Source organism: Camarhynchus parvulus, chromosome 1A (assembly GCF_901933205.1).
Source record: "Camarhynchus parvulus chromosome 1A, STF_HiC, whole genome shotgun sequence".
NCBI classification, from domain to species: Eukaryota; Metazoa; Chordata; class Aves; order Passeriformes; family Thraupidae; genus Camarhynchus; species Camarhynchus parvulus.
The window spans coordinates 25537065-25559728 of record NC_044586.1 but is presented as its reverse complement, the minus strand read 5'-3'; the positions used below and the strand labels follow the sequence as shown (position 1 = coordinate 25559728).

General features: G+C 46.5%; 1 protein-coding gene across 1 annotated transcript in view; it reads left to right on the top strand.

Moving 5' to 3' along the window:
* LOC115910043 (solute carrier family 23 member 1-like) overlaps window positions 1-22664 on the top strand; it is a 32456-nt gene that overhangs the window by 5569 nt on the left and 4223 nt on the right. The window contains exons 2-8 of the mRNA XM_030959834.1: window positions 10536-10685; window positions 11963-12120; window positions 15139-15298; window positions 16623-16804; window positions 18601-18721; window positions 19054-19210; window positions 19400-19653. Coding sequence (XP_030815694.1) covers window positions 10536-10685; window positions 11963-12120; window positions 15139-15298; window positions 16623-16804; window positions 18601-18721; window positions 19054-19210; window positions 19400-19653 — 1182 coding nt within the window. The remainder of the gene's footprint in view (window positions 1-10535; window positions 10686-11962; window positions 12121-15138; window positions 15299-16622; window positions 16805-18600; window positions 18722-19053; window positions 19211-19399; window positions 19654-22664) is intronic.

Here is a 22664-nt window from a genome sequence, read left to right as displayed (position 1 = left end):
GGGCTCTTAGTGCATTAAGCCCTGAGCAGCAAAGCTAGCAGCCGCTCTTCCCCCGGCACTCGCCTCTCCTCCGTGTCGGCACAAGCCCTGCGTCCCTGCTCCTAGCACTGCCAGCCCTGCTCTGGCCACTCGCTCCAGAGCCCTGTGGAGAAGGAAAACAGGTGTGGCAAAGATCAAAGCCTTAGGATCCATCCTTTACAGCCCCTGTCTGCAGAGACTGGCTGTTAACATCTCTCCAGGTGCTGGAGCTGCACATCAGGAACCCTCCTCCTCCTCCTCCACCTGCCAAAATCCATGCTCGAACTCACTGCTGAGATTCTTATGCTGCAGACCCTCCTGTGCTTGTCTCTTCCTTCCTGCCAGAACCTAGGGCTGATTTTCTGTCAACAGCAGTGGAGTGGGATATGAGCCATGGGAATCACAAGGGTTTCATAGCAGCAATTCTGGCGTTGCCACTATGGTAACTGCAGAGAAATCTGTTTTTCCTTTTCCTTTTCTCTGCTTGGCATCTCTCTGCCTGTCATTTCAGGTTGTGATGTTTTATAGGTGGAGGGGCTTTAGTAGCAATCAACTCTTGCCTCCTGGAATGTATGTTGCTCTTACCTACCCCACCTGCCTGCTCACTTGTGTACACCCATGAAGAGAAAAGATGCTCCTTGTTGCCTGAGCGCTTGAGAGCCAGATGTTTTGGAGCAGGCGATGCCTTTGTGCCGGGCTCTCCCCAGCAGCCAGTACAGCAGCTGTGTGACCAGCAGGACTTTGGGGTGACTTTTGGAGCATCTCCTGCTGTAGCTCTCTTCTCCCCTCCTTGCGCCCCCTGGAGCTCCCCTGGCTCTGTGGGTCTCCTTTGCCCCTCCTGTACTGCATCCTTGCCTGTCCTGGGACTTAGTGCAGGTATGAGGGTTAGAGGCTGTTATTCACTAATAGTATTGGCACAAATACAGCTTTGCATGGAGATGGGTCAGTTTTGGTTCATTTCTCTTTTTATATCTGTGGCCTTTAGCTGTAGCCAGTGTGCTGGGCTGCCTGTGGCTGCCCCAGTGCGTTCTGAGGGGGGAATGTTGCCTTGGACGTGTGAGCAGCTTCTATTTCTAAAACCCAACAGTGGCCTTATCATCTGAGTGTGATTTACTGTAGTACATAAAGGAGAAATAAAAATGTCAGACAGGATTGAGCTCTTGTCACATCCCATCCCAACACAGGGATGTAGATGAGGGTGTCTGCTGAGTGGAAGGGAGTTGTGGGGCCAGGCAGTGGCTGGACCTTGCTTGCCTTCCTCCCCAGGTGGGACCTGCTCTTGCTCCCACCTGGAGTAGTTCAGCAGTACTCTGGCCCTCTTGGCACTTGCAGAGTTTCTTGTCATCTCCATGAATGAGATTTTGGATGTGGGAACAACTTAATCCTGCTCTGTTTGTCCATCCTTTTGTCCATCCATCTCTCAGTCCTTTTTTTTTTGTTGTTGTTTTGGCTGGGCTGGTATTTCTGGGCTTCTTTCCAAGGATTTATTTGATTTCTTTGGAAAACCTGCTTCAACCTCCCATGACTGCTAATGATCTTGCTTAGAAACTACTTTCATGTCTTCACTTTTCTGGTTAATCCTTCTTAAGCAGTGACCTTTCCTTAGCTCCCCCTGGAGAGCAGACCAAGGAGGTATGTTCCTCCCTGTCTAGTGAATATTGCTGGTTTCTTGGGAGTTTTAAATTTTTTTTTTTTTTTTTTTTTTGCTTTATCTGACTGCAGGGATTTTGCTCTTTGCTCGTGCAGTAACGGTAAAAGTTTTGAGCAGGCTGGACTGTGTGACAGTGTAACGCTGTCACAGAGGAGCCTGCCTTGGGGCATGCCCTGGGTCAAACCCCGTTATCTCCTGGCAGCTGGAAGCTGGAGCGCAGGCAGCCCCCTGGGCTCTGGGAATACATCTGCCTGGACAGGACCGACCCTGAAGTGCTCCCTCTATTGAGCCTGCAATCTGTGCACCTTCTCCTGCCGGGGTTTACGAGCTGGTCCCTCCGCTGCCGATGCCTGGGGACGGTGGGAAGAGCCCGAGGCAGCGCCCTCCCGGCTGCCGGATGCGCCCCGGTGCGCTCCAGCGGCGGGCCGAGCACATGGCAGCAGGAGCGTGGCCTTCAGCCCGGCTGGGCAGCAGTACGGCTTGTCACCCGTGCCGGGGAGTGGCCAGCTCAGCAAAACCCCCGTGGCACAATGACCACGCTTGTGCTCAAAGTGCTGAGTGGGTGACATGGATTAACCCTTTGCTAATGCTCTTAAGAGCTAGCCTGTGGCCGAGGGAGATAAAGGGGCTTATTATTACAAAATCAGTATCCTGCTGGAGTGGGATTTCAGTGCTGTTCCCAGTTCCTGCTTTCCAGAGGCAGACATCTGCATCGAGCTGGGCACCAGAGCAGGGCACCAGGCTGTTCCTGCTGGGAGTGAGCCTGGGCTCAGGAGAGGAGCATGTCCATGCCCCAGGTCAGTCCTTTGCTCGTGAGGAAGGCTAAGAGGAAGGAGCAGCTAGTGGGGAAGCTGTCATGGCCACGAGGCTACAGCTCTCCTAGCTCCACAGTCTTGGCTGGGGTTGCCCACCTTTGCTGTATATTCCCCATCTCCTTCAAGGGCTGCCTCTCCATCACAACAGCCTGCAAGGCAATGCTCAGCTGTGGTTTTCAAAGCTGGCTCAAGTGTCTCTTGTGTTTGCGCTCAGATCTCCCTGCTGGCTGGTGGGGATGCACTGAGGGTAAAGCTTTCCTGAGCTAGAGGCATTTCTCTCTACTTTCTCTTGTGCCCCTTTGAACCTTTTAAATCTTCCCTCTGCAAAAGTGTCCCTCTCCCACATTCCCACTACTGAATTCTGAACTACAGAGGAGTTGTGGATGCCCAGAGAAGTTGTGAATGCTCGTCTCAGGAAGTGTTCAAGGCTGGCTTGCATGGGGTTTGAAGCAGCCTGATCTAGTGAAGGGTGTCCCTGTCCATGGTAGGGGGCTTGGAACTAGGTGACACTTAAGGTCCCTTCCAACTCAAACTACTTTATGATTCAATGAACACACAGGTACTAATTTCAGGTCAGTGACCATGGATAATCCTCTTTGCTTGCAGAAGGTTTTGCAGACAGGACGTAGAGGTGTTTTGTAACTAAATTAGTAATAGTAAGTCACTTGCTTAGTTCTCTTGCTAGTCCATCCTTCATGCAAACCAACCAGGGCTAGAGCTGTGGAAGAACAAACTGTTCTTCAGAAAGATGATTGCAGTATGTGGTGTTTTGTTGGGGTTTTTTGCATAAAGTCTCCATGACATGCCTTGTCTATACTGCACTGTTTTTATTTCATAGCCCTGAATTCCCTTTAAACACACCTTTGTTCAACCCCAGGAGCTGGGATTCAGTGCCACAGGTTTGTGAGAGCACTGTGGATGAACCTGCTCTCTCAGCAAGGGGCTTGGCACACCTCAGCAAGTCTGCACCTCCCTAGGTTAGATGTGCAAAGCCCTCCATGGAGGGATGCCTCTCATTCAGCTTTAGACATCTTCACCTGTGCCAGTCACTCTTGGTTGGTTCATAATTTGGGAAGGAATATGGTGCTAATAACACCAAGGCTGTGGGCTCAATCCCTGTATGGGCCATTTCCTTAAGACTTGGACTCGATGATGCTTGTGGGTCCCTTCTAATTCAGAATATTCTCTGAATCTATCCTACTTGGGACTCCAATTTTAAAGTGCACTGGAAGTTTTGGAGGTACTCACTGAAAGCAAAGGGAGCTCCTGTATCAGTGCTTGCATTGCAGAGACATAAAGTTTGAGTTATGCCCCCCTCAGGGGTAAACCGAGCCAGCCTTTACTGTCATGAGCAGCTGGCCAGGTCACTTGACTGACAGCAAGAGATGTGCCAGACACACAAGTCTAAAGCAATCTGTATTATATTTTTTTGCTTGCTTTCCTAAAACATTATGAATAACTTGAAAAGGAGTGTACCTGCAGATTTATACTTAAAAGTCATTTGTATAATTGACTGTCATCAATAATCAGTAGTTCACAACATTGCTGTTCAAATGTGCATTTTTGCTAATTGAATAATACCTTGTTCTGAAAAAAACTCACAGTTTAGTAATTTAGTAATAATGCTGTTATATATACTTAAATATGCACATAAATGTGCCTGTATACATGATGTATACAAATATTTACATGTACACAGAGACTTTTTACTTTTCTTACTTATTTCTAAAGGCAGGATATTCCGGGCTGGGGCATTTTACACAGACCCCATAAATTTTTACTTTGACATATACATTGTGCTATTTCATAACCTTCACCTAGATTCCAGATTATTAACCTTCTGTTGGCCAGAGGTTGGTATTGTTAAACTCTTCATTCCTAACAGGCTTCATGTGCAGGCTTTTGGCTATGTAGGACTTCCTTCTTGTTTTTTATTAAAATCTACAATCTCTTGGTACTCTAAAAAGTGCATTTTTTGCACTGCAGGATTTCCCAGGGGGGGAAGCTGGTTTTCTGCCCAGCTTTTTTTGAGGAAAAGGATTGATGTTGTTATTATTATTTTGTTCTTCTCATCCTGTTCACTTAGTACTACTTTGTGTGGGACGTTTCACATGCTAGCGTAGGTGACACAGGTGTTGTTATGCACCCATACCTTTTGGATGTTAAACAAGTTTAAATTGTTTAAGAAGCCCTGATTACTGAATGCCGGGGTCTCATCTGAAAACAAGGTTATGGCAGGACTGAGGAGTCATTGAATAGATGCTGGGCTGAAATTAGAGGGTTTTTTTATAAAAATAAAAATTTACTGAGAAGATAGACTAGCCCCGGAGGAATATTATGCCATTCTAGTCTAGAACTAGATGATCTTTAAAGTCTCTTCCAACCAAGCCCATTCTGAGTCTATGATTCTATGACCTTCCAGGTCTTTGCTAACACAAACCATCCTATGATTCAGTGATTTTGATGTCTTAGAATTTATCTGTCCAGCAGGATGTAACTTCACTAATAATGTTTAGGGCGATGTTGTCCTACCCTGTAATGCAGTCCTGGTCTCAAGAGAAGATCTGACAATACCAAAACTCTACAGAAGGAATAGAGCCTGGAGTTTATTTCAGTTCCACTGCATCCTTCAAGGAAACCAGGAGATACTGCCAATGGCTGGTCACTAAGTGTAGGTGGTAACATGCCCCTCTCTGAAGGAGTTCTTTGCAATTGAAGCTCACTGCCTTAGGAAGCCATTAAATTAAACAGAATTTAATCTAAGTAGGGATAGGGTGGCTGGAATGGTTTGATGGAGCATTAACACCATTAGCTACTTTAAGAAAAGGGTAACTATGCTTTGGCCATCTGATGATAATGAGCTAGGATGCTTAGCTGTATGGGGATAATCAGATGACCTGAAGTCATCTTTTTTCAATCTTATGTTTTCTATACCTCTTTGGTGTCATGTTCTGACGACTTGTGTGAAAGGAGAAGCCACTGCCTCAGTGTTCCAGGAGTCGGTCGCACCCACACCCACACATCCCCCCAAGACTACACCAGCAGAGACCAAAATCCCTCACAGTAAGTAGCTCCATCAGCCAGTGTGTTCCTTTCCTCATCACACACACACACACACACACACATTCTCAGGTGCACTTCCTCCTCATTTGGGCTCACCCATATGTTTCCTACAAAAGAGTCTCAGGCATCAGAATTTATAAAAATAAAGAATTTAATAGAGAGTACAGCAGCACATCAGCTTGAGCTGGATGCCTTCAGAGGGACCATGAACAAAAAAATCCCCAGGCAATTATTTGCTTAAGATTACAGACCTGCCCTGCATGTGCTCTTAATGCAGTTTTTTAGTCCAATGGTGATTTTTGGTCTGGGTCTTCTAATATCTTATTGAACTCTTTCTCTGTCTTCATGCAGGCAGGCCATTGCCTTATTTTATTGAGTTGATGGTTGTAGCATCCTTATCTTCTGTTTTGCACTTCTTGTGCACCTGTTCACTGGCAGAACATGGGGAACTAAAAAAGTGTTAGACTCAGGATAAATATTACAGCTAAATAATCAGTGTATTATCAATATTCTTCTCATCCTAAAGACAAAACACAGCACTGTACCAGCTACTAGGAAAATTAACTGTATTTCAGCCAAAAGCATATCTCTATGAAAGTCCACAGCTTGAGGCTCAAGGCTTCAGGAAATCCAGCTGCTCATGCTAAGCAACTAAAGCTAAGCAAACAGCATTCTAAATCACACAATATTACAACTATGACTCATTCTATTTCAAATTTATTTAAGCTAAACAACACATATATGCCAACACTTGGTCCTTGGTCGCTGCCATAAATAAATTCACAGAAAAAGCTTCATTCTTTTCAGGCTGTAATAGGAGTATCCTACAAGATGACAATGTTTGTATATCAGCCAAAATATACAGTAGTTTATATATCAAATAAGTGGAACTGTCTAGTAATTGAATGTCCCAAAGATGATGACAAAGATCTTCAAACAGGCCCAGCCCACACAAAAAATGCAAGTTGCTGTTGAAACAGTAATGAAGCAACAATTTTCAAGGCTGTGTGGGGTGCCTCTGTGATATCCTCCAGCATCCTTACCCGTGGATGAAGTTTTTCTGTCAGCAGTTACTGATTCTCTCATTCCAGGGAAGGGCTGCTTTCCAGATTGTTTGCATGCCAGTCCTCTAATCAGCTGGAGGAAAGGAGTCACTTATATAAGCCCAAGAAAATGAAATACTTCTGCAATACAGCTCACATGAATAGCTAGGACCGAGCACTGTTTGGCCCCTGAAATCCAGCTTCTGCATCTTCTCACCCCATTTCTTTGGGGCTGTTTTGACTGAAAGGAGTGGGAATTTGGGAGGCTTTCCTCTTCTGACTGGTTCCTTTTCAAGGCAGTCGGTGAAGGCAAACAGAAGGCATGACACCCTCTTCAGACAAAGATATCAATGGGCTAGGTAACCCCAGCTTTGAGGTGAGTCTGCTCTCTGAAGGGTAATTCTTGCATAAAGAGGTGCAAACCCTGTGGAAGGAGGAGAAGGGGAAAGCCAGGGGCTTGGGCTGCTGCAATGATTCTGGTGTGGGCTAAACTTCTGTCTCAGCTCTTATTGACAAGAATCTGAGGAATGATTTCCTCACTACAGCCACTGCTGGTGCAGGCTCAGCACACTTTCTACTCTCTGGCACCCTTTTAACTTCTTTTCCCTCCACTATTTCTAAAATGATAATATAGATGAATTTCAGTACAGATAGACATGCAGTGCATGTGTATGTGTACTGAAAAACAGCTGAGCTTGTGGCTTTGTTCCTGGGTAAAGCATTTTATGTATTTGTTAGAAAAATTACAATAGAATTTTAGCCTAGTAAAGACTGTGTTTCTTTGTCTTTTGGACCTATTTCCAGTGAGATGAATTGTTAGAAAGGTGGGTGAAGAAGGGATTTGGGTGTCAGCTGAGGAGGGCACCCTGTAGAATTGCAGACGTGTAGTAAAAGCTGTAAATGATGTGCCAGTCCAGGGGTGTGTGGTACAATGAGAATGCTGCTAGCTATAACAGCCATGGGCAAGGTCCTGGGATATGACAGCCCTCGTCCTATCCCACATCAGGGGTCACCTCCATAAGAAACGAAAAACTTTGCTTATTTTCTGTCAGCAGGTGTAAAGGAGTGGGGTCCTGCAAACATCTTGCTACCTTGATACAGACTACCTGTCTGTGCTGCCTTGGAGGAAGCATTTAACCTCCTGGTGTACAAGTCCCAGATTTCTTGTGTAGCTCTGGGTGAGCTTGCTGTGTGCAGTGGAGGTGCTGTGCCAGCTGTGGGCAGAGCCCCAGGGAAGTGCTCAGAGTCAGTTTTCTTTCATTATTTTTAATAGGCTCTCCATTTTCACTTGTTCTGCCATAACATATCAGACTTGTGAATTTTTATGGTTTGAATCACCCTAGAGAAGGTAGAAGACAAAGGTCTTTTACCTGTGGTTCAGGCAGTTCAGTTCCTGACTGCCTTCTTGATACACTTATTTAAGATAGGATTGAGGACCCTCGTGCTGTGTCTGGAGCCTGAGGCACATGGAAGGTGTACTGGTCCCCTGGATTGGGAGGGAGCAGCTGGGCTGAGAACCCTGCTCCAGACTGCTCCTGCCTTGTCCTCCTGCCAGCATCTCAGCCTCACAGGCTGGCTGAGGTTGGAATGCAACTCTGGAGATCACCTTTTCCAAACCCCTGCTCAATCAGGGCTGTCCAGAGCCAGCTGCCTAGGGCTGTGTCCAGACAGTTTTTTAATCTCTCTGAGGATGGAGAATCCACAACCTCTCTAGGCAACCTGGGCAGTGCTTGGTCACTCTCACAGCAAAAAAATGTTTTCAGATTTTAAGATGGTACCTCCTTAATTTCAGTTTGAGTCCAGTGCCTCTGTTCCTTTCTCATCCTGATATCTCGACTCCGTCCTTTTCCTGATGAGCCCTGCTCACTCCCCCCCAGCTCCTGGGGGAGGGTCAGGCACTCATGTGATGATCATGCGGGGCTGTTACTGGCACAGGCTCTGCCTGCCTGGAATATGCCTCCTGGTTGATACAGGGGAAATTGCAATGAAAAGAAAGGAGCTTACTACTGTCTGCCTAGCTTAGCATTTGTCTACACGTGGTGTTATTCAGGAGTAATTGTCTCCAAATAATTCCATGCATGGGCAGTCTTAAGACGCTTGCTGTACATTTGTTAATCCATGGCTCAGGCTGTCTTGTTCTGAAATGAAAATGTCAGCACAGGGGGTTATTAAGGAACACCTTTGGCTCTTGAAGTTCATGCCTGAGTCAGTTTGAATTAACTGTGCCTTCACCTATCTATTTTGAAGGATCTGTAATGGTCCCAGTTTGCCCAGGCTGGATAAATATGCTGTGTTTAACTGTTAAAGAGACTTCTCCATCATAGGAATCCTGGAGCAGAGTCTCATGCTTTAAGTTGATTAAGGTCATTTATTTGAGAGGTACTGCAGTAGAAACAGCTTGAGCTGGGTGCTGCTGGGGAGGGACCTTGAACAAAGAAATTCATAATTAATTCAATGATGCCCTTACAACCTGAGTTCCCCACCCCTCACACAACAGTTCAGATCAATAACAATATTAGGGTCTGGGGTCTTAGGGATTACATGGCCTGTTTTTGAAAGCATGACCTAAAATGGGACTTTGGAGACTGAACCAAGAGAATGCAAACCTGGAGGTTTCAGCCAAATGATTTTGGTAATAATCAGCCACACCTGCAAAACTTACAACAGAATGTAACATTAATTTTATATCTCTGTTCCTGACCACAGCACTACCCATTTGCCTCCACCAGTTTGCAGGCCAGGAGTGTTACTGCAGACACTTTGCTATTGTGGTGGGTATTTTGGTGTCTTCAGGTTCCTGCAGGACTTGGAGGATTAAACAAACAAAAAGAAGTTTGCTGCAGACAATCTGATTAAGCTTCTCCAGGCATCAGGTTTGTGTCCCTGCCTGATAGAGCAAGGCGTCTCAGCCCAGAAAAGCCCTCTGCTGCGTGGATGCTGAGGACTTGCTGGTTGGAGATGGGCCAATGAAACAAATGCTTTGTGATCTTAATTAGCTTTTGCATCTGGCTCTAAGTGTTGGGGTTTCCCAGGCAGCCTCCTTCTGCCCTATGTGTGTGTGTGTGTGCACAGGGGTCAGAGTGGGCTGGAAGGAGGCACAGACAACCAGGAGAATCTGCTTAACTTTAAAGCTGTGGCAAATGAAGCAAAGTGCTACTTTGCTTTCCTTGGCAAAATGCATCTTTATATAAATAAACACTGTAAGGCATAGAACTCCCTGGGAAGCCCTGGGGCTTCTGGCTGCCTGGGAGGAGATCCAAGCCTCCCTGGGTAGCAGTTTCAGGCAGCTCCTTTGGCATGGATGCTGGGATTTCCCATCCACTGGTGTCCCTGTGTTTCAGCAGCTCCTCTGGAGGAGCAGGGTTTTCTAGTAGGACAAAAGGCAGGTGTCTTTATCAAGGCACAACACTGGTAAAGGTAAGCATAAGGAGATTGAAAGAGAAGACTCAGGAAATGAAACATAAAATGTGCTTCTACTCAGTAATTAGTGGCAGCCAGGTGTTTTAGCATGTTTTATAAAAAATGTTGTTTGGGTGGAATTGCCAGGAGGTACAGAGACCAGAGGACAGTGCAGCTTTCACTGATAAGCCCACTGCACACTTTTCCTTGCTTCTGGTTGCAGTTTCTTCATCCTTAACTAGATTTTAATGATATTAACACACTTTGTCTGGATGTCCCTTTGAGATTGAGACACCCTGTAGTGTTTCTTCAGGCCTAGACACACCAACACATACAAAGATTTTCCATATATGTTTTGTGCCTCTGTTTTAATTTCTCCTCCTTGGTTTGTTTTTGGTTTAGTTTGGTTTTTTTAATATTGTGGCATTGTTGAAAGCTACACAGGAGGTATTCCTGCCAGATGTGGAGCATGACTGCAAGCGAGGCAGCTGCTGGGCATCTGCAGGGCCAGGCTCTGGCTAACAAAGTGTCTCTCCTGTTGTCCAGGATAAACGTGGGAGCCACTGCCATTTCTTACCAGCTCATGCTGCCTGGGGCCCAGAGGAGGGTGGAGGCACTAGCCACGGTGGGACCAAGCTTGGCTACACTGTCACAGATGTGCCTCCCTGGTATCTGTGCATCCTGCTGGGCATTCAGGTGAGAGGGGAAAGCAGGAGGAGGCTGGGAGTAGGGGAAAGTTACGTGGCTGTTCAGCCAGTTAATTGGGGTGAGACCTGAATTTGGGAGTGTTTTACTTTCACAGGGCTTGAATGGAGCTCTGAGGCTGGATATTAGTGAGCTCAAGTCCTCTGGTCCACATCCTGAGCACTGATTATTATCGTCATGCCCACAGCTACATTGCACCCTTTGAAGTGCAAATGGTCAGGCAGAGTCCTGGGGCTGGGATCAGTTAATAAGAACATATTGGGTACCTTGGCTGAAGGTAGCCAAACGTGTAAGGGCTTTCTGAACTTCTGCCTTCCCATGGCAACAAAAACTCAGGCCACATGCTGTTTTGGCTGGTGTCTGTGCCCAGGTGTGTTAAATGACCCAGTGCCACCAATGCCATGCTGGGCAGGGAGCCTGTGGGACAAGAGACCTGAGAGTCATTAAGATAATGATGGACTGTGCTTGGAGGTTGGTGGAAGTTTGTACTTTGTTTTCTTAAATGGAAATTTAGAGTGTATCGACCCAACACATCTGCATCATAATTTTAATAAAACATGCCTGTAGTGAATAAAGTGTTTCTGAGTGCCACCAGTTCCACCACTGCAGTGCTGTGCTCCAAAGTGAGAGTGGACAACATAGGTTAATAATTAAAATAAAAAGAGGTTTTAAAAATTGTTTTCAGATTTAGTCATTAACAACAGGTCATTGTAGAAATATGTCTGTGACTCTTCTGACAAACAAAATGCCCAATTCTTCCATTCTTTGGCACTCGCTTTTTATGGTTATCCGTAATTGTGCTCTGTGAGAAAAGCTACTGGTGGCAAAAATCGTGTAGCTACAATTTGCAAACTTTTTATGTCATCCTTTGTGGTGCAAATAAGATGGACTGAAATATTTGCATTCACTTTGCCTGATTGCTCTCTCCCTGTACCTTGGGAGGTCCCCAACTTCCTGGAAAAATATGTCCAACAACTTTGTCTACAGATGCTGGGGATAAACTGGTTGTGTCTGACAGTGGTCTGGGAAGTCCACAGCACTACAAAAAGTCTTTGGACATGTAAAGGAGGAGACATTTCAGTGGGTGCATTGCAATTCTTGTAGGTCCTTTGGAACAGCCCCTAACAGAGCATTAAAGCTGCCAAGAAAAAGACAGAGGATGGGTAATGTTAGTATAGCACAAATCTGTGAGTTCTCTCAACAACAGGGTAATAACACAGAGCCAGGTCTGTGTCCTTCTTCACCCAGTCTTTCTTTGTGGCTCCTAGCACTTCTTGACAGCCATAGGAGGTCTTGTAGCTGTCCCGCTGATGCTCTCCAAAGGCCTTTGCCTCCAGCATGACCTACTGACCCAGAGCCACCTGATCAGCACCATCATCTTTGTCTCGGGAATTTGCACCCTGCTGCAAGTCCTCTTTGGAGTGAGGTAGGCCAAATGCAAGAACTGAGAACGTGAGCAATTACTGTGTGCTGGGCCACCACCCTGTTGGAGAGTTTATCAGTGAGTCATTTGCTACCCTTGGGCACTCCCAAGGTTGGCAGGGTCCATGCCAAAGCACCCTGAAACTGCTGAGAGCTTTGCAGGGTTACCTTGCTGTTCCAAATGTTGCATCTCCTGATAGTTCATATACCTTTTGTTGGGCTTATAAGGAATCTGTCCTCAAAATAATAGAGCATTGCAACATGCAGTAAAAAGTACCTGCTTATTCCTTACTCCAGGGATCTTCCAGCTGAGGCAGGAGCCTTCTGATTTGGGGTTCTCTTGACCCCTGAGCCAGGGTCAAGAGAACACAAATTCTACAGGAAACTCTAGGGTTGAAGTCCATCTGCCACCACTTAGAGACTCAGGGAAGAGTTCAGCAGCACATCCTGCTATGTGGTGCCACTTCCCATGCTCAGGGATTTGTGGCATACAAGATGAATCCTTTGCTGATGAGCAGCTAGCAGTGAGATGAGCATGGAGTTGCTATTCAGTACCCAGAAAAAGAAGTATTTAGTGACAGAGATGACTGCAAGTACTCCCCTTTTCCAGAAAGACCCTGTATCTTTGCTGACCTTGAAAAATTTCTTCTATTTCCCTTGTCATAACTCTGGGCTGTCTCTGTCTTTCCACAGGCTGTTTTTTCCTCCAGTATGGCGGGACCTGTGTTTTTTTGCTTCAAAGACAAAAGCTATACATTCTTTGGCTTCTGAATCTGAGGGACTCTGGTTAATCACTGGTCAACTGCCAGCTCCACAAAATGTTTTTCCTCCTTCTGCTTCATTCACTACTGAAACTTTTCTGTCTCTCTTAGTCTTAAGAAGTGTCTGTAGACAAACTTCCTGAGGAGTGCTCCCCTTCTCCTAGATTGTTACAGGATTAGTGGAGGAAAGAGGAGCACCTTGACCACAAAAAACAGAGAAACTGGGTTTTCAGCCAAATTCAGGCTGGAATCCATGACCATCACTGCTGGTGCAATTCAGGCATTCTGAGTTCTCCCAGGCACCCTCCAAATGCCTCGGTGCATTCCTGAGAGCTGTAATGTCCTTGCTCTCTGTTAACTGGGGATTAAAGAGTAGCAGAGAGCCTCTCTCTCCCATGGATGAACAGCTAATTGAGGTACAACAGATCAAATTAAGTGGTAAGGAGCTGTTCCCATGGGATAAATTTGAATGGCTTTTGCCATGCTGAGGGTGCAGTTGCCTTGTTGCTGACCCCAATTATAAGGCATGAGGACATTCATGAAGCAATAGCCAAGGGAAAAGCTGACCCACTGCAACCTGCAGCTCAGTCATGTTACACAGCATGAAAAAGCAGCAGTGGGTCCCAGACAGTTGCTGGAGACACTGTCAGAGGCTCCTGAGGGGAGACACAGGTCATTTGCTGTTATGGTGAGTCCTGCTTAGTAGATGCTTGGACATCATATACTGATTATCAGAACATAGTACTGCCTTCCCTATTTCTGCAGCTTTCCCTCTTGCAAACCCCACAGGAAAGAGTTCAATGTACCCCATAAGCATCACCTTGGCACCCCATTTTCCTCTGAGCCTACCCATGCCAACACTGGCTGTGAAATATCTTAGGGACCAACACAACAGGAACTATAAATCTATTATTACATTCTAAGTCATGGCCCTGGGCCTTCTCTGTTTCTTTTTGTTTGTTTCTTGTGCCTTGCCCAGCAAAATTGTTTCAAAGCTTTGACAGTGTTTCAGTTGTGCATGAGTAGTATAAATATTTGGTTTAGGTGACAGAGACGTGTTACAGCTACACCATCCCCTATTTCAAGAATGTTAGAAATTCCTCTGCTTCAGGGAAAGCTGTGTCCTGCAAAAGCAGTCACCTGAATCACTGTCCCATGGCTTTTCTGAACAGGTGCCAGGAGAGCTCCTGGCACAAGGAGAGGTTGCTTTGGAGGTTCCTCCAAGGGGTGCTCCCTAAAGGAAGGAAAACAGAGGCACGTTGGAGATTGCCCTTGGCTGTTTCAGGGATGTTGTGCCCACCCTCAGGCAGCTTAGGATTTTTCAAGCACACTAGAGGAATTGTTAAAAAAACTTGCACTGCAATGGGGGCTTATGTGGGGCTTTGAGGAGTCAGTCAGGCCTTTTAGGTCTCTGTCTCCATTTCTTCATGCATGGACAAAGAGGCTGGTGCAGCTCAAAGGAGCATTGCTCTGCTGTATAAATCTCTGCATGAAGCCAGTGCTGAACTCCTCTGGATATGCAAGCTCCTTGCTACTCTGAGGGATTCCCAGAGAGAGAGAGATACTCTTAAGCCAGGAGACATGTGGTGTGGGGGGAGAGCCAAGGTCTCCCCAGTCACCCAGTCAGTGCCCATAGACCCCTCTATGCAGGTTTCCTTTCTAGTTTCAGTGAAATGCAGAAGAGGAATTGGCATTAACACCTGGTGCACTAAAAGCCAAGTGACATTTTCTATCACCCTCAGACTGTCATTGCTGTGACATGGAGAGTACTTAGTGCATGCCCTTGTGTGCATGAGCACGTTGTGAAGAAAACCAAAGCAGCCAAAGGGGAGAGAGGAAGCAACTGGATATTGGCAAGATTGACTGAACTTTTCGTCAGCATCTCACCATCTTTCTTTCTTGGTCTTCTTCCCTCCACCAGATTTTTCCTACTCTGTGCATGTCTGTGGTTCCATCAGCCATTAGAAGCACTACTTCTTCCTTAACAGGGGGTAGCAGGGTTGGGCTGTAGCACCCATGTGCCCCTCCATTGCTGGTATTTGAACCTCAGCTCTTACCCCGTGTCAGTGCTCTTGCATGCAACGGGCAGCAATTCCTCCCCATGGTCAGTGACAGTGACCTGCCACAACAATTCAAAAGATCCTGTCAGAGGCCATGGGCAGACTGATTTTTGAATATATTTTGCTTTCCTTTCTCTCACCCTTAGAGCAGAGTTTCTAGCACTCTCACTTGTCATTTTTTTCCCTCTGCTTTCCTTCCAGGCTGCCTATTATTCAAGGAGGGACTTTAACATTCCTGACCCCCACCTTGGCAATGCTGTCTCTCCCCAACTGGAAGTGCCCTGCCTGGACAAACAATGCCACCCTGGTGAATGCCTCTTCACCAGAATTCATCCAAGTCTGGCAGGCACGGATGCGAGAGGTATATTACATTTTCAGTGGCACCTGCTCTGTATCAGGGCTGTTTGCTTTCAGTAAAGTGCCTGACCGTATCATGGCCATCACAGCTGGAAAAACTTCTATTCCCAATGAACCTTGGCCCTCAAGCTGTTGCAGCTTTCTAAGCATCTATTCTCTATCAAAATGTAGGTGCTTCACTGCTGCTGAACAGGGGACATGAAGACCTCCTCATGTGATTTATGGTCCCTGCAAAGTCTCGACTGGTCCAGTCAGATCCCTTCTCTATAAAGCATGGTTAGCTTAGAAGAAGAAAGGGAGGGAAAATATTTTCAAGGAAACAACCCTGTCTAAGCACAGGAAACCTAGTAAAAAAATGCAAGGCAAAGCCTACTGTAAATATGAAGGAAAATTACATTCTTAGGTAATCAGAAGGGAGGAGGAAAGGTCAGGGGTCTCACTGCCTTATTCTACATCAATTGCCTTTATCAGGGCAAGTGACCAGATTTGCCTCTGTGGATCCATTTGTTGGTGTGTTTTCCAAACCTCTTGGGAAGTGTTGAAAGCTCACCAGGGGTTTGCTGTGCAGCACAGGTTGCTCTCTGCTGATACACGTAAATCTATCCCAAGGGCACTGCTGATGTCTTGTTTCAGCCTGGGTCATTCACCCAGCCCCTGGAGCTGGGGGAAGGAAGGTGCTCAGCACCACAGAGGTTGCAGCCTGGGCTTGTTACCAAATCTAAGAAGGCAGAGAGCAGCCTTGCCCCTGCCTGAAGCTGACACTGAGCTGAGCAGCATTTCAGAATGTAATTGCTGGCTCCTTGGCAGTGATTGTCAAACAGTGGGAAGTTCAGGGTGATAAATGTGCTCCCAGAGTGAAACTGATACTCAGGAAAAAAAGAGGCTGTGATGAGTCACTTGCCTCATCAGTGTGCTGAAGAGACCCAAGCCCTTCCCAAAAGGAAAATCAGTGGAGGCCATGGCCCTGCTCCTGTTTTTGGGGCAAGAGCTTTTCCCCCTGTCTTGGGGAAGCAGGCAGGAGAGTGCAGGGCAGGTGATGCATGCTTGGGTGGCCCAAGAGGACAGGGAGGAGGTGATCTCTGGAACAAAATTAGCCCTGGTGAGGACTAAATCCATCAGCCAAGGGGGGAGTTGCTTTGCTGCTGCTTTGATGGTCCTTCCCACATGTAATTCTCAGCCAGGTTTTATTGTTGTCAGCAGGAGGCCTCTATGGCAGTCTGTCACTAGAGACTGAACCTGGCTCTCATGCTGGATTTGCACTGACATGAAGAAAAGGCTCAACGGCTGGAGTTCCTTCCAACCTCTGTTTTCATCCTCCATTTTTCCAGGTGCAAGGAACTATCCTTGTAACTTCTTGCTTTCAAATCTTCGTTGGATTTTCTGGCCTGATTGGATTTCTGATGAGGTTCATCGGCCCCCTGACAATTGCCCCCACTATCACCTTGGTTGGACTACCTCTGTTTGAGTCAGCTGGAGATATGGCTGGGCAGCACTGGGGCATAGCATCCCTGTAAGTCTCACATCTCTGTGTGAAAGATGAGAGTACACAAATCACCTGCATCTAATATGAAACCAAGTGTCACAGTCCGTAGCAGAGTTCCCCTGGGTTCAAGGTTTATTTCTTGAGCACCAACATGTGACAGGCTTGTGCAAGGCAGCCATATGATATAGTCATTCTCCTCCAATCCCCAGGAGGTTAAGCTCTCAGCAACAAAGCAGAACCCAAACATGAGTTAAAAAACCACAGATTTTTGTAAAAATACTAAGTCCATAGGTCAGTAGAGATACAAGCCTTCCCCATGTGTGTGCAGTCTCCGTCACAGTTGCCTACACACATTGTCTTACACACCCGTTATTTAAGTTTAAAAGACATTCCTAAAATGACCAAGTTGAGCATTCAGGTATTCTATGTTGAAATAGCTGGTGCTTTATGTATTGTCTTCACATGAGTAGGAGGAATTGTTCTCTCCAGAGTCATAAGGCTGCTGAGCACCTTTGTTTATGCAAATGGATGAAGTGTGCACTCGTACAGTCTGTCTGGACTCTGTAGCATTAGAAACCACAAATGGAAACCAGTTCCTTCTCAGACTTTCTCCCTCCAGTCATCCAGTGCTTTGAATTGTGTATGTCATGGATTGTCTTTGCAGAGAAGTGAGGATAGCGTTTTCTTTGCACTGTTGTAATTCTGCCTGTCCCTAACTACTGCACCTACAGTTTGTCACCTTTCCACATGGGGAAAACTACCAGTTTTCCAGTGAAGTCAGTGCACTTCAGCTGCTGCAACTGGTTTCTCACCAAATCCTATCCAGATTAATTCACTCATGGGAATTAATATATGCCATGTACATATACGCTATGTATAAAATTTAGATTTGTTGTAAAATAATGAGGAGGCCTTCAGAGGCCTGCCTGATCCAGGAAATATCCATGGTCTTCTACCAGCTCAGCAGTCAAAGTGGGATGGCCAGTCCCTGCCCTCTCTCCATATGTGGTAGCCTCCAGCTTCATCTGGTTGGCCTCTCTGGGCAAAAGGCATATGGGGGGCAGGCTGTGAATGCACCCAGATGTGCTGCTGTTTCCAGATGTGTCCTACACAAGGGATGGGAGAGGAGCTGCAGCTGCAGTTACTTCCATCAGTGCGAGCCCTGGGTGCTGCCAGGGACACAGGGGAACACCCCTGCCATGGTGGGCCCCTCCATAGCTCAGCCCTCGCTGACAGAGACCCATGCTCTCCCCTTCCTGGCTGCCTCTGCCTGGGAGGGCTCTGAGGGCACCATGTGCAGGCCCACAGTCCAACCATGTTTTTTTTTTCAAAACAGGGATTTGCACAGCCAAACCAAATCCTCTTCTTTTACTCTATGTTACAGGAGCTTTTTGCCCCTTGAAGAGCAGCATAGGTAAACCTGAAATCAGAAAACAATAAATCCTGTATTTCTAGTGTATCTGAATTACACAGGCAGAACCTGGACCTTGCATGTCTATCAGGTCTTTCTTTTACTTATGAGGCATTTTTAACCTTTCTGCAACTGTGTCATACTCACAGATGCACTGCCTGGGGTGTCAGTCTTGAAACAATAAGGGTAAAAGAGTTATTTGCAAATATGCTGAGCTATCAGTAGATTATGATGTAGAGCTTGTTCCACGTCTGGCTTGGTGGAGTGGGGAGCCACTCTCTGCTGCTGAGAGCCTGTTTTCATGGGTCTTCTGGAGTCCTGGGTTCTTGGGTAGCAGGTCTTCACTTAATGTGGGGACAGGTGGGCAGCTGGGCACCCCCTTTGTTTATGGTCTCATTTCCCCTCCTTCTAGGACTACTTTTTTCATAGTTCTGTTCTCTCAGTACTTGAAACACGTTGCTGTGCCGCTGCCATCTTACCAGAGAGGCAAGAAGTCCCAGTTCTCTCCAGTCTACCTCTTCCAGATCTTCCCGGTACGTTGGGGTTCCTGGATACCAGGGAATTGTGACAGGGACTGGCCTCACCCACCCCGGGCTGCCTGGGCTCTTTCCACTCATGTCCAGATGAATGAGTGCTTCCTAGCTGAGCCTGTGTGGTAAGGGGCAGAGAGGAAAAAACTCCCCATGGCCCTGATGATGGGGAGGGAGGGAGAGAAGAAAAGAGGGCCACCAGGAGCTCCAGCTGCCCCTTTGCCTCCCTTCTGTGTGCAGGGAAAAGGGTCGGGCAGGGACACAATGTCCACTGCAGCCGTGCTGAGGACGCAGCCATACCCTAACCAGACCCCACTGCTGCTTGTGATGGGCAGGTGCTGCTGGGGCTCTCGCTGAGCTGGCTGCTGTGCTACGTGCTGACAGTGACCAGCATCCTCCCTGCGGCCCCCACTGCCTACGGCCACCTGGCCCGGACAGACAGCCGCGGGGACGTTCTGTCACAGGCTCCCTGGTTCCGGCTGCCTTACCCAGGTACCACCGCCGCACCTTCCCCATCCTGCCTACTCCTGCCTCCACCTCCACTTACCAGGAGGAGAGGACATGTCAAAAATCAGGCGAACACCCACCCACAGGCATTCCTGCTGTTCTTCCTCCCCCGGGGCAGATTTCAGGGCAAACGAAACCCTGAAATTCCACCTAAACCGAGCTCTTTACTTGCAGGCCAATGGGGAACGCCAACGGTGAGCCTGGCCGGGATCTTTGGCATCCTAGCCGGGGTGATTTCCTCCATGCTGGAGTCCGTGGGGGATTACTACGCCTGTGCCCGCCTGTGCGGGGCCCCGCCGCCGCCGGAGCACGCCGTCAGCCGCGGCATCGGCGTGGAGGGCATCGGCTGCCTGCTGGCCGGGGCCTGGGGCACGGGCAGCGGCACCACGTCCTACAGCGAGAATGTGGGAGCCCTGGGCATCACCAAGGTGAGCCTCGCAGGAGGGTGGTGCCTCCCGGAGGGGATGTGTGCAGGGAGCTGTGCACATGGCTGTGTGCTGGACCTGGGGAGTGAGCTCAGGCCACCTCCCAAAAGTTTTATAACTTATATATTGTCGAAGTGTCGGGGGGTAGGACGGTCGGGACGGACGGAGACGAGAGATCTCTGAAGCCAGGTCGTGGAACTTGTGGTTTATTGCAAAGGGTGTGGGTGCAGAGCCCTGCTGGGAGCTGCCAGCCGCAGCTTGGAGCAGGCCCGAGAGGAGAGAGGGGTAGAGAGAGGGTGAGAGGGTAAGAGAGTAAGGGAGTAAAAAAGGTAAGAGTATTAAAGGGTAAGAGAGTGAGGTTCTCATTACAATACAATAAATCTTCTTCCGTGTTGAATATTCTAATTCTCACTAACCAATCTAGTACCATATACACATCCTATAGCATTTTAATACAGCCTACAAGAATCATTACATTACTATACTGTGTTACACTTTAAACCGTAAAAACTACTCTTTGGACCCCTTCTTCTAAGCTAGTATGGTCTGCTCTGACCCTTGGACCTGTCTGCAAGCAGAGGGTATTGTTTCATCTAAAAGGGGATTACCTCCAGTCTGGCCATACCATTGTTTTCCAGTTGTTCAGTAACTAAGGTATCTCAAAGCTTGCTTTCATTTCAATCTTGCTTATAGTTTCTATATTCTCAAAATCTTTTGCCAGACAATCATATTTATAAGGCTTTCCTGTTTCATCTTCCCCAACAATATATAACTTAGAACATGGGAAAATTGTGCCTTGGGACGTGTGTGACCAGCTCAGCAGCACTACGAATGACTTAACAGGTGGGCAGTGCTTCCCTTTCTCTGCCTCTGGCATGCATGGGGAATTAGTGCACTCACTCAGACACCTGGCCTAGGTAAGGCTGGAGAGACAATGCTACATCTGAGCTAAGCTGTACGGGCATGGAGAGGGAGAGGAGAGAAAGGGAAAGGGTAAATTTTTAATAGGGCTTCAAATTCCACAACTCTGTAGCCCAAGGATGGCAATCATGTGAAGGGTAGACTATTTCTTCAGGGTTAAAAAATGTGATTGCAAAGGTTTGTCTGTGAGTCCCTTGAGTATATTAATTGCACTTATCAGGGAAAGAAGTTTCCAGAGATAAGCTTGACAATCCCATCAAAGATTTTCACTAAGCTTTGCAGCCATAGGATAGGCTGACAGCCATCTAGCTGCTAACTGGACAACATTTTCAAATCATTGCCAAATAAGAAATGATAAGCCAGAAGAGTTGTGAGTCAGTAAATAAATCCTTACAGCTTCCATTCTATAATATTGCTTATTTCACTGGATTTTATAAACCTCACTGACAATAACCATTTTTCACACATGGCAGTGTTAGTGTTTGACTGAGGTGGCTGCCTCGAGCATCAAGGGCTGTCTGGATGTGTGCATGGAGTCCAGTTCAGCCTATCACCATGTGTGCATTGTCACTAGGAAGTCTGTGCATACTAACCATCTACCTGAGCCAGCTCTTCCTGATGTGCAGTTTGCTGCATGCATTGTATGTTTGGGATGCTGCCCAAATTCAGAATTACCAGGTTACAAGACATATATTCTCACAATGAAAGCTAAGTCCTCCAGGAGGACATGCCACCCTTGCTGATTCAGGAGAGGTATTTCCCTTGGATCTCGCCTCTGCTCACTCTGTCCACACTTGAAAGAGTTGAAAACAGTGTCATCTCAGTCAATTTAAATTAGTGTAAGCATCTCAGTCAATTTAAATCAGTGTAAACACTCTGGCTGGGACAGATGGGGGTGCTGAGAGCACAAGGCAGATTTAATTTCTTTTTTTACGTGGGAAACATGTTTTTCCATAACAAATGGAAACACGAGGGACTTGTTTCCTCTCTTAAACACAGATGTCCAGCACCACTGGAGAAGTCTTTGGAGATCTCAGATACATACAGGGCTGACAGATAAGGCAAGGAGAAGCTGCTAGAAGCTGCCAAAATGCAACATCTTACATGGTATCAGACACCAATATTTAAACTGCTTGATCAGGCCCAATATGCCAGTGTCCTCCAAGAAAAGGAGGATTTTAAAGAGAGGTAAAGGCCTGAGAGTCACCACATATTGTGGGGAGCCCTGCAGTTACTTCAGCCTTAAGAAAGAGAACTGATTTTATCATTTTCCTGACATAATTGAAGCAAACACCAAACTAGTGGCTTTAGCAGAATATGGCCACAGTGCTATCACTGGATTAGGTGTTTTGCTTTTAAGGCCAACTCCATATACTTTGGTAATTCAACATTTTAGCAAATTAAGACTTTGAATCTTTGTTCTAATCTTGGAACAAATAGATCTGTTGACTTTTATTAATTAACATATAGATGGTAATAGTGTCCCAAGGTTTTAAGCCAGAGTATAAAAAGCAATGAAGCACCTGAAAGAAATGCATGATTTTATTTTGAAACTCCACACCAAGTCTTTTTTATTTATCTTTCACAATCAAGAAAGACTTAAAATATTTTAAATGGACACATTTAAGAAATACTTAAAAAGAGACACTATTAGTTACTGAGAATGTTTTTGTTGAAAGCATTCACAAAAAGCCTGTCCTGCAATTAGACATTCTTCAAATATTTGAAGGGAGGGATTAAAATATTTATTTGAATTATAAAATGTTTGCAGAGGATTACAGAGCTGCCCTGACACAAATATTGTAAGTTTAACATGATTCTTTGGCAGTCCAAGTTTTGGTGTAGGCAAGGCAAGTCTTGACTTGGAAGTTTAATGAATATTACTGCTTTCCTTTTCACTTTCTCTTTCAACCCTTTGTTTGGCAGATACTCTTTTTCTTTCCTATTCATATACTCTGACAGATCTGAATAAAGGGCATGGCTTGGTCCTTCATCCCATCTTTTTTGTAGTGCTTAACCAAGAAAAGGCCTATGGGAAAAAATGAGAAAAAAATGGTTTTGCTGAAGATAGATGGGTGATTAGAGATAGGGAC